Source organism: Larus michahellis, chromosome 2 (assembly GCF_964199755.1).
Source record: "Larus michahellis chromosome 2, bLarMic1.1, whole genome shotgun sequence".
Classification (NCBI taxonomy): domain Eukaryota; kingdom Metazoa; phylum Chordata; class Aves; order Charadriiformes; family Laridae; genus Larus; species Larus michahellis.
Genome location: NC_133897.1, coordinates 57,978,647 through 57,991,425, shown reverse-complemented (window position 1 = coordinate 57,991,425; position 12,779 = coordinate 57,978,647). Strand labels below are relative to the sequence as shown.

Below are 12,779 nucleotides of genomic sequence, written 5' to 3'. Positions count from 1 at the left end.
TTGACAAATACCCAACACTTGATGGATGTTCTCCATTAGAATGTGAATTTTAAGTTTTCCTGAGGCTGCATTAAGATGTAGGCACAAGACCATATCTCCTACTTGAACAACACTATCAGTCTTGACAGGGCCCAGATTTCAAAGGAAAGCATCTAGCTGCCCAAGGTCCAGCTTGATGATCCCATCCATCCCTCTAGTTTGTCAAGCACTTGTAAGCATGCCCCAAGATGACCAGGCAGGTAGCCCCACACTTCGTTGTGGCCAGCTGGAGGGAGGACTACAGTTCAAATGGTTCAGGAAGCACCTCACAACAGACATCCAGCTCCCAAGCAAAGCTGAATTATCCCCAACTTCTTACTTCGCTTAGCAAAATATGTACAACATACGACTGCCAAAGAGGCAGATTTTGGCAGGATAGTTGGTTTCAGGAGGAAGAGGAGGCACAGAAACACTTAAGATCCAGAGAACAACTCCTTGACTCAACCAGCACTCAGGCATTTCACCAGCATACAATAAAGAATAACTTGTTAGACCGTCTTGTCAAACATTCCCTCTCTCTTGCTCTCCTCTCCCCCTTGGCAAAAGCAGACAATTTCCTGCTCCGCCTCTTCGGCTTACACATTTGGGAGGGGTATCTATCAGTCTGCACCTTCGCAAAACCTATGTAGTGGGTAGCACAACATCAGATCTACCCAAGCTTGCAGGATGCCATCTTAAACTTTACACAGAGACATGCAAAAAAGCACTTTGTTGGTACCAGAAGAACAGCACGCTCCTCCTTTCTGCAAAACAACAGACCTCCTGAACCACACATTTCAGGACCTGAGAAACCTGATTGGGTAACTGGAGGTGCACATGGCACACATTTTCCTATGGTATGGAAAAATTAATTATACCACATGACAGATTTCAGTCCTTGTGTTCAAGAGCTCATTAACAAGACTACTTTAAAAGGCGTTAATAGAAACAAATGCCTTTAACATCACAGACTTCCCAGATGACTCCTGCTACGGAGACGGATGACAAATCACTCTGTCAGTCATCTTTAAATTCCATATTGACTACATTGAAGCAATTACCCATTTATTTTTAGAGCATGTTCCATTTTAAACACAAGTGATTCAGTCCAAGCAACATTCTATTCTACATCACCATTTCACAGGTTAACAACTCTCAAATTTAAATGGATTTTAATTCTGGGACAAACACTTGCTTTTTATTTATTTTTTTTCCCCCATTTTGCTTCTAGATATTGGTTGGGAATTTTAATTCAGGCTTCAAACCAAACAAATGTTAGTGTGCTGCAGAGAAATATAAAAATATCTGGAAAGTGTGAAACAGCGAGCCTGTTTTGCTAAATGCATAAAATGAAACCTCAGCGAAGGTCTCAATAATAGCCTTCTTGACTGCTGTGCACATGCTCTCTCCCACAGACCTTCTGCTCTGCAGCAAGGGAACGCTGCCTGCACTGTCGCGTCCTCAAAGAACTTTGCAATACAATGGAGCACAGCAATTCCCTGGGGAGCATGGTGCCGATCATTTACTTCGATATTTCAAACGAGAGCACCAGGGTTTCCCCCTTTTTTAATGTCTAAAAGGAATAGCTTGCCATATCACTCTTCCCCCAGCCCCCAAGCCATTTCAAGGTTTATCTGCATTGTAGGCAGGTTGTCCAGCATTCTGGACAAAAGGATGATGGTCTGGGATCAAGCTTAGGCTGCTCCTAGCTCATGAAATAGGAGGATGAGATGATAAAGTGGAGAGTTGGGGAAGGAGAGTCACAAGGAGCTGAGGTTTCTCAAGGTTGCTGCAACAGGTACTGCAGCAGGGAAACCCCAATTCGGGCTCAGCTGCTGCCCTGCTTCAACCCAACTCCTCCTTCTTTCCAAAGGAAAAGCAGGCTGTGGGGCTACAGCCAGCCTCTTACCCTCAGCAGTCTGTGGCCCATGACAACAGCCTATTTTGCTGTAGCTTGGACCAGTCTTACTGGTTCATATTCTGGTGAACCCACAAACATCTGAGATGAGGACACAATTTTACCAAAGGACAGTCCCAGCACCTCCTAAGGAGCCCTGCCTGAAGAACCTAAACCTCCTACCTCAGAACTGACAATGGGATATCCTAGCCATGGCACAGCTGATGAAAAATTCCAAGACTGACTCACAAACCCATTATACACAGCTACCTAGCCACCATTCATTAACTGTAAGGAAAATGACCCTGGGCTCCCTAGATCAAAGAACCTTGCCATTTCTTCTTAATTAACTCTAAAGATCTTGCCAGCCTCAAATCTCAGCTGGAAAACATCAACTAGAGTAGGTGGCATCTCAGCCTGCCTTTCACTACTGGCTGTGCTTTTATTTTCCCCTATGTTGCATGCCCCCCACCCTCTTGAGATTATCAGTAGAAACCAAAATACTGGTGTGGTTTAGGACAAATGCATAAGTACATAAGATCTAGCATGTTTCAGACTTCATTAGAATTAATCTTCATGCTAACACCAATAGAAATGTATTCCTAAGGAATTAAACCAAACCCATGCAGTGTTTGCCACTCAGCCATTACAGAACCACAACAGCACATGAAATCTTACAAGAGAAATGGGTAAAAAAAAGCCTTAAAACAGAAGCAAAATTGACTCATCTCCTTATTGCCAAAACCGAGAAAGCTGCTGAGCGTAAACAAACAACAGACATCCTGAAGAAAAGGGGGCATTGCAATTCCTTTTCATGCTAATAGGCAGATACACAAACTGGTACGAGCACCACCATCCTCCAGTTACTACCGCAAGCTGATCCAAGGGGAACAGCCGATTGATCATTCCCGGCTGAGTGACATTCCCGACAGCACAGGTGCCACTAGAGGCTGGGGAACATCCAAGGTGCTGGTGACACCCCATCCACTGAGGGTTCCTAGTTACATATGCTGGAAAGCTGCAACAACCACGGGTGTGATCCACTCGTGGAAGACACAGGTATATTTGGATACCCAATGAAACTGTTTTGGGTGGTATTCATAAAGGCGTACTTTGGCTTAGGCTGGCTAGCATCTCTTCTACAGAACAGGATGGACAGCAAGCCAGAGCACCCGTATAAGGCTCAAGCTCTCCTCCTTGTCTATAGGGGCCCACAAAGACTATATAATCTATGCATGCTGAAGCCAGACTTTGTGAATACCCTGAAGTTTGGAGGAAACTAAGTAGGTAAGACTTAGGACCAAAGAGGCACTTAGAAAGAACAAAAGGAAAGTCATTGTGAAGACAAGTGACATTGTCTGGCAAAGTCCCGAAAACCAAGATACTTTGGAGTAATTGCTTTTTTTAATTACTAAAAGCCCTTCTGTTTGAACTTGGCAACATGCTTAGCTGGTGGGGGCATGGGGAGGTTGTCTTGCAGGATTTTTATTTTTTTTTTTAAAAGCAGCTTTCAGAGTTGAAACCACAGGGGCAACCCTTAATGCCTGAATCCACAAAACAGATTTCCAACAACGTTAAAAAACAGGTAACCCAATATCTTTGTTATAACAGCTCCTGGCCCAACACCAACTATTCAACACCATCACTCTCACACCTTGAATCCTGCCCCCCTCCACTATGCCACAACCACATCTTTTGCCGTATTTCAAAAAGCAGCTAATAAGCTAAATTCCACTCACCCTATTTATTCAAGTAATTGCATTGACTGTAAGACGACCATTCAAAAAGGAGGCAAGGGGAAGGATTTAGCACTACCTTGAATGAACGCTACTTAGCATCAGACATAGCACATGCAAAACTCCATGAAGCTTCACAGGGATTATCTCACAATCGCAAAGAATGATAGATCGCACGCCACACACATGAAACAAAGCCACAAAAAGATGCACTTCAGTAACAAGTCTCAGCCAGTTATTTATTGGACTACAATAAATACCACATTGTTTATTAGAATGCATTTAAAATACTGAGCATATGGATTTTGAATCAATTCTTTGGGATGTTCTGAGAGCATGTACACAGTTTGCTTTCAAATAAGTCACCGCCACGTTTACATATTGATAGTTCCTGATAAAGTCACTGAGTGCATCAGTTCATGCTCTGGCCTGCTCTGGTTTCAAACAAGTAAGCTGATGAGAAAGAGCTGATTGATACTAACAAGGTTAGGAGTCCAAAGCTCAGGTCATGTTAAGTCAGCAACACATTAGTGTATGTATCACACGAGTGGTACGACATGCCGCCCACACCGCTCGCTCCTCACAAGCGCTGCCCATCTGACCAGCCGCTCTTTGTTCTGAGCTAACTCCCCACTCACCCTCCTGAAACAAACAAGGAAATAGGCCCAGCATTTCCTCTGTAAGGACAGATACTCCTTCCCTCCCCCGTACTTGACTGAGACTGCATCGACAGGATGAGTGTTGTGTGTTGACTAAGCACACGCAGCTTTTTACATCTACTTCTGGTTCCAGCATGAAAATCAACATTGCACCTGTGTTGTCCAAATGGGGGTGTGCTTCAGAGGCAGACAGAAGTAGAGAGAGCAGCCAGGATACATACCATACTCCACTTCTTCATAAAACACACGTACTACACAGAGAAATGATAATCCCTTCTTAGTGGAAAATCCAAATTTTCAAAATGAATCCCCAAGCTAAAATGAATTACTGTAATAACTGCAATCCTCGTATGAGCACTAATCAGAAAGGCGCAGCTGACCACCTGCTATGTGGCACCGCTGCCACAGCGCCCTGCCCCTAATTGCCGCCGTCTTCAGACAGGGCTAGGTGCCCCACAAAATGAGACTATAGTGCTGGTAAATACGTGGACAGGGAGCACAGCCTGACTGATGTACAGTCTCACTACGCGCTTCTGCTGAGTGCAGCATTAAAAAAAAAAGGCAGCACTACTGCAGCTCCCAACAGCAGGATGCAAAAAATCTAAACCCAGGCCAAGTAATTTCTTCTGCAACTACAGAGAAACACACGGGAAACGATGCAAGAGAGAACAAAACGAATCGTATGTGCCCATGTCAGTACAAACCCATTATCCATGCAGGCTGTGAAGTGAGAAAAGCAGCATTTGACAATGCTACAGGCTGGAGCAATGCTCTTAACGTACTTACAATAAGTTGTTTTATTTAATTGCTAACGAAAAAATGCAGTTACATAATAATGCAAGGTAATAACCAAAATATGAAGTCACAAGATTGGCTTACAGCAACAGAGCGGGGGGGGGGGGGGGGGAAGGCAGTTTGTGCTTTAAATTTTGCTGCATTGTCAAGGAGCCAAGAACCAAATCTGGGGGCTGCTTCTTTTACAGGGAAGGGATGTAACCACCGAACATTCAGCACGGGACTCTCCATCGCCGCCTGCGCGCATCCACAGCCCCAAAAATGATGTCAATCCCCGCCGGCCGGCACGTCGCCCATCATAATTCTACACTATTTGCTCGCTAGAGAAATTCAGCCGACAGGCCGACGGCTGAGCCCGTAACACACCGGGGCCCCATATGCTCCACAGAGACAACCCCCCTCCCTCCCCACTTACGGCCACCCCCCGCGGCAGTGCCCCACAGAGGCGGGTGGGGGTCCCACTCCCGCGCAGACCGGCCGGCCCCGAGGCACAAAGGCGGGCAGCCGGGCGCGGATGACAGCGCACACCCACCACCGCATCCCGCCGGCCGGCTGGGCAGGCGGGGGCTGCCGGCCCCGGGAAGGGCCTTTTCCCGGCGGCGAGGCCGCTGACAGCCCCATCCCGCCTCACACTTCTCTCCGCCGGGAGGCGACGCCGACAACCCCCCCCTCACCCGTCCCCCATTCGCCCTCACCCGGGGCCGGGCGGCACCGGTCCCTCCGTACCTGGACAATGCCGGCCTGGGCACAGCTCATGCTCCCCCGGCGAGGGCAGGTCTCACATCCCACACGTGCGGCTCAGGGCTCGCCGCCTGTCAGCCGACAGGGATGGAGGGAAGGAGGACGGGGTGCCGGCGTGTCAGCCCCCGCCGAGCCGCACCATAGTCCAGCACCAGCTGATACGCCCGCAACGACGCCGCCACCGCGCTGCCTCCTCCTCCTCCTCCGCCCCGCCAGCCTCCTCCCACCCCGCCGCCTGTCGCTGGGTACCGGCCGCCTGGAGCCACCCACACGCCGCGGCGGGCGCCCGGCAGCGCCGCCCGGGCCCGGCCCGCCCCTCAGCGCTCCGCCTCACGCGCGGCACGGCCGCGTCTCAGGCCACCTGGGGACGGGGACGCTACCCCTGTGGGCCCGGCCGAGGCCGTGATCCCATGGGCTTCCCCGGCCCCCTCAGCCCCTGGCGGGCTCCCCCTGCCCAGGCGGGCGCGGGCCTAGCCGGGGGGCGTCGCCCCCTCCTCAGCTCATGGCGGAGGCACGCCACAGTGCAAAACCTCCGCGGGTCACCCCACAGACGGGAGGTACCCTGCTGCATAGGGGCACGGAGGCAGGAAAGTGAACCTGTTGTTTTTTTTTTTTTTCCCCTTCCACACAGGCCTGCAGCAGCTTTGCACCGGGTCCGTAGTCTCTGAAGTGATCATTAACGTCTTTTCGCCACACACCCGAGACAAGAGCTTGGGGAGCACTGCCGCTCTAGCAGCTCCCCTGTAAGGAAACCTATCAACACCCTATCTCCAGCCGGGACAGTGCTTTATGAACTGCACCCACACACGAAGAAAGCTGCTGTACCACAGCTGGGAAGAGCACAAGTTTTAAAATGCAGCTAAGGATCTGGGACAGAGGGGCTATACACTCATTTTTCCCCACAGGTCTTGTATTTGTCCCATCACTGCGCAAATCTGCTCACCAAAAATAAAGGGGAGCAGTGCTGGGGCTGCAGGGAGCAGCAGCTTACACCAGCAACATGCTTTCTTCTGCACCCAGCTGGCAAAAGGGCTGAATACCAGCTCTTTATGTCAGCTTGAAGACGATGACAGAACAACTCTACAGAGGTCTGCTAGCCCCCTCCTCACCTCACCTTATTATTTTTAAATAGCATTTTTTTAACTATCCTGTTGGAATAGATGTTTTCCTGCTATCATAATACATCCTCCATACATTCCTGCTACTAAATACATCCATTTTTCAAGAGTCTTCTCTGTCTTAAGTTGTTGTCTCCTAAAGCACAGACATGTTGATTAAAAAAAGAAACCACAAATATGTCCAGTAACATATCACAATTGAAGCTAAGTTCGTTTCTAAAACCGCCTTTGCATCCTCCACTGAAAAAAATTTCTTTGTAACCAAGGTGCAAGAAATTTTTTCTTCTAATTTTCTAATCAAGGCACTCAAAATATTTTCAGAGACAGTGTGGCATCTAATTTCCACTTGATCATCTTATTTCCTTTCTTAAAGAGGTGAAACAGGAGAAGTTAGAACTTAGTAGCAGCAGAAACCTCAGAAGAAAAAAATGAAATTGAATTTAGGAAGGAGTGTGGCTTGGTATTTTATTACATTAGTAAAAGAAGAAATACATCTACAATCAGAATTACCAGGCACACGGGATCAGCGAGTGGGCTAGTTCCCTGTGCAGTCAGAGTGGGAAGAAAGGGGAGCCCATCAGAAAGCCACACAAGCACTTCCTCAGGAGCAAGGCAGACCAAAAGCTATACCAGGCCATGAAGGCCACACAAGCAAGTAAACATGCATCTATGTGCAAACACACTCTTCTGCAGGCATCTGAGAAATTCAGTTGATGTTTGGGCAAACTGTTTCTCCTCATCCAGTGAAGCCACCCACTGATCATGGATTGCAGATCACACCAACAAATACCTACAGGAGGTCTCCAGCCAGATATTTGCCTCCTTGTTTTAAAGCCATATATCAATGCTTACACTGAAACTACTCATGGCAGGCATGTGCTTTTGCCCTTGCACTTTGAAAATCGAAATAAGGAGGAGTAAAGATGAGGGAGGGAGTCAGAGGCATGGAAATGTGAAGTAGTTTGCCCAAAGGTCGGACAGCAAGTTACTGGAAGAGAGCAGAGGACTGACCCAAGCCACTGCACTCTTGATTCATTGTCCCCTCTGAGCTTTTCCCGAACTCCTCCTGCTCATGTGGGTTACTGGTGTAATTCTACATCGTGTATTAGTCTCAGACATGCATCTCATCCTCAAAGCTGGGCAGATACACTGTTTCTTTTAAAGACATTAAGGTAGCTGAAACAGGAAAAATTGATAAATGAACATGCTCTAGAAAACAGTCAAACTCCAGCAACTCGAACTCAAAGCTTGATTCTGAGCTGTAGAGGCAGCTTAACATTATGGGTGTGCAAGGAGGAGCCAAAACCTCCATCAGCACATTTCAGGACCAAGAGACTTGAAACACAAGACCTTGCCACGCTCTGTGGACCTGGGGAGAGGAACCCCTTCAAGGGGGAGCTGCCATGTGCTTTCCTCTTCACTAGTTACCACCCCAGCTTTCCTTTCAGACTGAAAAGAACATCCTGAAACAAACATCCTGAAACTCCTACAGGAGAAGGAAGTTGAAAATTGTGCCTTGTTGGAATCTGAGTAAAACCAGGGAGATCAAAATTAAGATCAAGAGGCAAAATGCATACCCACCTCCTGTAGACATACATTCAAATATTGAGCAGAAGATGAATGTGGCAACTGATTCAGAAAATGAACCAGGCTTTGAGGAGGACATTTTGCTGTCCTGTTCCTCAAAAGGAGGAAATTACACACATTGGAAATAAAGTGGTTTCCATTGTAACTTTGCATTTTACTGAAAAGGAGGGGAGTTGCATAATGCATAAGGAGCTTTAAAATTAGACTAAACTTTGGCAGTTCAGATGCTTATCTATCTTATAAACAAACCTCTGAGTTTTATATGCCTACCTATTATACACTCCCCAACCTCCCACAGACTAGAAAACCAGCAAGTTTTGCTGTCCCACAGGCCTATCAGCAACTTCTGGTATCTTTTCAGCCATACTCATGCCTCAGGACAGGTCTACAGACACCATAAGGTGAAGATGATTTGGGCAGCCAGTGACCAAGATGCACGTCTGTTTTGCAGAATTTTGGCAGCCAGAGAGTAGTTCCGCAAAAGCGGGAAATGGGAGCAAGAATAATTTGTCTTGGGGAGGGTGGAAAAAGCAAGATGAAGCAACTGTATCTTTCCCTACCAAATATTTCTGAGGGACACAGACCTACACTCTCAAGTTGAAGCAGGATGGATTCCATTGTATTTACAAAATCTGTCATTCTGGTGGCTCAGTCATGCCTGATGTATATCAGAGGAAATTCTTCGTACAGCATAGTATTTTGAACGTTTTGTAGTTATTTTAAAATGCTTTGATCAAATAAGTAAGAAAAAACTGGGAAATTTTATTTATTCTTAACAAACATCAGGTAAACCTTCATCTGGAAACAGACAAATATGGTGATTGCCACATTACTGCCAATAAAAAAAAAAATCCACTGATGTCCTTCTCTGCAAGACTTAAGCTAATCTGGGTGATAATGAAAGGCCTGAGTAAGGCTTTCACAGGCTATGCTCATATCTTGCCCCAAAAGTCCTTTTATGAAAGAAGAAATAGTCAGCCTTTAAATCCTTTACTAAGCATGCTCCTGGCCTTAAAGATGTATCAAACTTATGAGTAACTTCAAGCTGCTTAAGCTTTGTATTGTCCACTCAATCTGTCAGACATAGGGGCTCAGCCATTATCCTGCCACTGGCCCAGGGTAGCCATTGTATAAGTAAAGACTAAATGACTGGTAAATGGAAATCCACCACCTTGACAGAACTGGCAGAAGACACTGTGTTGAGGGCCATTTAACAGTTTAGATGTACTCTTGGGCATATCCAAAGATTTTATTTGGCTTCATCTCCATCTAGATGTCATTTAGGTACTTCTCTTTCCTGCAACACAGTATTCACTAAATTTTAACCAATAAACACATTTTTTGCCCAATAAAGAGACCACCACTCAGATGATATAGAATACAATTTCTAGATGCTAGACTCATTTATGTCCAAGTGATATTCTCATACCTGGCTCACATGGCTTCGTGTTTTGGATTATTCGCTCTGTTGGGACTCAGAACTCCATTACAGATTTTGACACACACAGACTGTCTTTAAAAAGGCACTTGGCTGATTCTGTCTAATATCTTTTACTATATTTTGACTTACACAGATGGGATTGCTCATATCTCAGCCAAATGCTACGCCTTTCCATAGCAGTGGGTACTCATCTAATGTAGGTGCTAGGACGTCGGGCTCTATCAAAGTGCTTTCTTTAAGCAGCTCTTGGGCACAAGCTGCCTTTTTCTTAGACACTATATGCTTCCTTCCTGCCAGCCCAGATCTGAACATTTGGGGAGGCCATGACTGACACTCTCCTAGAAGAGATGACCAAGGATTATAATTGCTGAGGAATGAGATGGGAAAGATCAAAGGGTGATTTCTGCCCTATCAGGACTGCAACCCTTAGAGCTATCAACCCCCTTCCTTGCAGGAACAGGCAGCATGCTATGCAACAGCCCAAACTTCATCCCTGTTTCATCCTGGGCGTACAGAGCAGTTTCTTTACATGGCAACTGAATTACTGGAGCATTTACCAAGCTTGATCAAAAGAATTCCAGCCCTTCAGCTACAATAATTTGCATGGCCTAATTTTTGCCATTTCACCTAATTGTTTTACATTTAGATATACACTGGTTTGACGTTTGTCCCTGTTAAGTTAATTTTCCTCTACATTTATTTTCTTTCTGGAGCAAATGCTAACCAGCTTCAAAATTGAAAGAAGTTAAATATTAGCATCCCTGGCAGAAAAGAGGCACAGTGATTATGAAACATTATTCTACATGGGCAAACATACTGCATAAAGCCTACAATAATCCTACTAACAGACCTATTTTTATAACTAAGGCACCACTTAAAGAAAACAAGAAAACAATTAATCAATTCATAAAGCACGTTAAATGATGCAAAGATTGAGCCCCTATCCCAACAAGTTGTTCTGTCAGCAATTATTTAGATGAGTGTCCCTACAGCTCCTTTGGTATGTCCAGTGAATGGTGAGTTCACATCACAGCCTTTTCTCCCACACCAGGAAAGTGGGCATGGGAATACACATTATCGTTGTCTCTTCTCCTCTGCCCAGATGTCACAAAACTTATAAGAACTTGGTATATTTGACACTACCCCATGTGATGTGCATGATAGGTCTCAGCCAGTTTAAAGATTATGTGGATTGCATATAGTCAGACACTCAAAGTAATTATGCAAGTCTTATTTTCTTAGGAATCTGTGCTAAAAGAGGGGGGTTGTCTCATTGTCTGTGAAAAAAAGTCAGGGGACTACAGCATAACTGCAACAATGAAGCCAGGAGAGAACAGGAGACCCCTGGGGAGTCACAACACTAGAGTGATTTGACTTATTTAAAATATATTTAATTTTAATCTCAATTGGAGACCTCCTCTGAAGGGGCAAAATGAGAAACATCTCTAGTTACAGGAACAGGTTTTGAAGGTACTCCCCCCAACAGGAATAATTCTGATAAAGACTGACCAAGTTCACCTTTCACACAGGCAGCACTGCTATATTACTGACCAGACAACTATTCACGTCCTTAGACACATGCCTGGACATTGTGCTAAGACAAAGCCTGAAAGACTCTTTTCTTTTCTTGGTGAGAGTGGGTATTCAAAAGGGATGAATGAATCCCAGCTGAAAGGGGATGCTTCTGGTTTTGCTTTGCACACAATTCCTGACCTGGTTGTCCCACCCCTTCCTGCCAAGGCTTTCACCTCATCCTTTGGTACCCACTGGTTTGCTGGGTTAATTTTCAATTAGCTGAACTGGAGACAGAACAACACCTCCCTCCCACTGGTACATTGAGAGACAGGCGAAATCATGTGGACAGCAAGGGCGGGGTGGAGGGAGGAGATATTTCCCCTTTATGGGGTAATTAAGCCCATTGGAACAGTTCAGACTTCTCAGGAGATCTCTCCCAGACTGAACTGGAAGAGGATCAAGCCCAAGACAAGCAGGGGTATTCCTCTTACCTTGTGAAAACATACCAAGCCAAAAATCACTGCGTACTCAGTAGGGTGGTGAAGATGAGATTATTACTGCCTGCATCCAGGCCTTGGAAATTTTGAGGATGCCAAATGCTCAGTTGTTCTGGCCTCCCTCACAAAGTTTTCTAGACAAATCATTAGTAATTTACATTTCTTTCAACACTGGCCCACCACTGAGTAGCAGGCATGTTTTAACTAGGTTGGAGGGAATAGAGGAGCTCATCGTCCACACTCGTTTGGCTGATGAACAATTCAATAGTAACAGAGGGCTGACTTAACAGATGAAGGCAGATGGGTTTATGGAATAGGGAGGCACTGAGAAAGGTTATATTGAGAGAGCAGAAGGATTGGAAAAAGATCAACCAAAAATGGGCCAGCATGTTAAGCCATATGTCTCTTCTAAACATTTTTTCTGCTCTTGTTGTTTGATTGTCACACTGCTTCATAACTATCTGTTGGGTTTTTTTTTCTCTCTGAGATTTTCAAGGCGGGGGGGTTGCAGTTATTGCTTCCCAAGAGTCCAAATGAGCAATACTACACACACGCGCACTATTTTGTGTGGGGTGAATACCTTTGCTATTTTTACAAATATCCATAATTACAATAATATGAATACAACTATAGTAAGCACAGATCCACAGCCACCCTCAGTAGTTCTGCAATGTCATATCCACCTCCCCACGCAAACACTGTGGACACAAGACTGGCATGGGTTCAGTTGCCACTGTCTTCCCTCATCTGTCAATCTATCCTACTAATGAAAGGA

At 45.7% G+C, this 12,779-nt stretch overlaps 1 protein-coding gene across 6 annotated transcripts in view; it reads right to left on the bottom strand.

Annotated features, from left to right (window-relative positions):
* HECW1 (HECT, C2 and WW domain containing E3 ubiquitin protein ligase 1) overlaps positions 1-12,779 on the bottom strand; it is a 296,546-nt gene that overhangs the window by 252,274 nt on the left and 31,493 nt on the right. For 4 of the 6 annotated variants that reach the window (XM_074575623.1, XM_074575620.1, XM_074575621.1 and 1 more), the window contains exon 1: positions 5,832-6,110. The exons of 1 other annotated variant lie outside the window; for it this stretch is intronic. Coding sequence is in view for 3 of the 5 variants with exons in the window: in XM_074575620.1 (XP_074431721.1) it covers positions 5,832-5,861 (30 nt within the window). In the remaining 2 variants the exon portion in view is untranslated. Of the gene's footprint in view, positions 1-5,831; positions 6,111-12,779 lie in introns of those variants that run through there. One more of the 6 variants, XM_074575622.1, reaches the window with a different exon arrangement.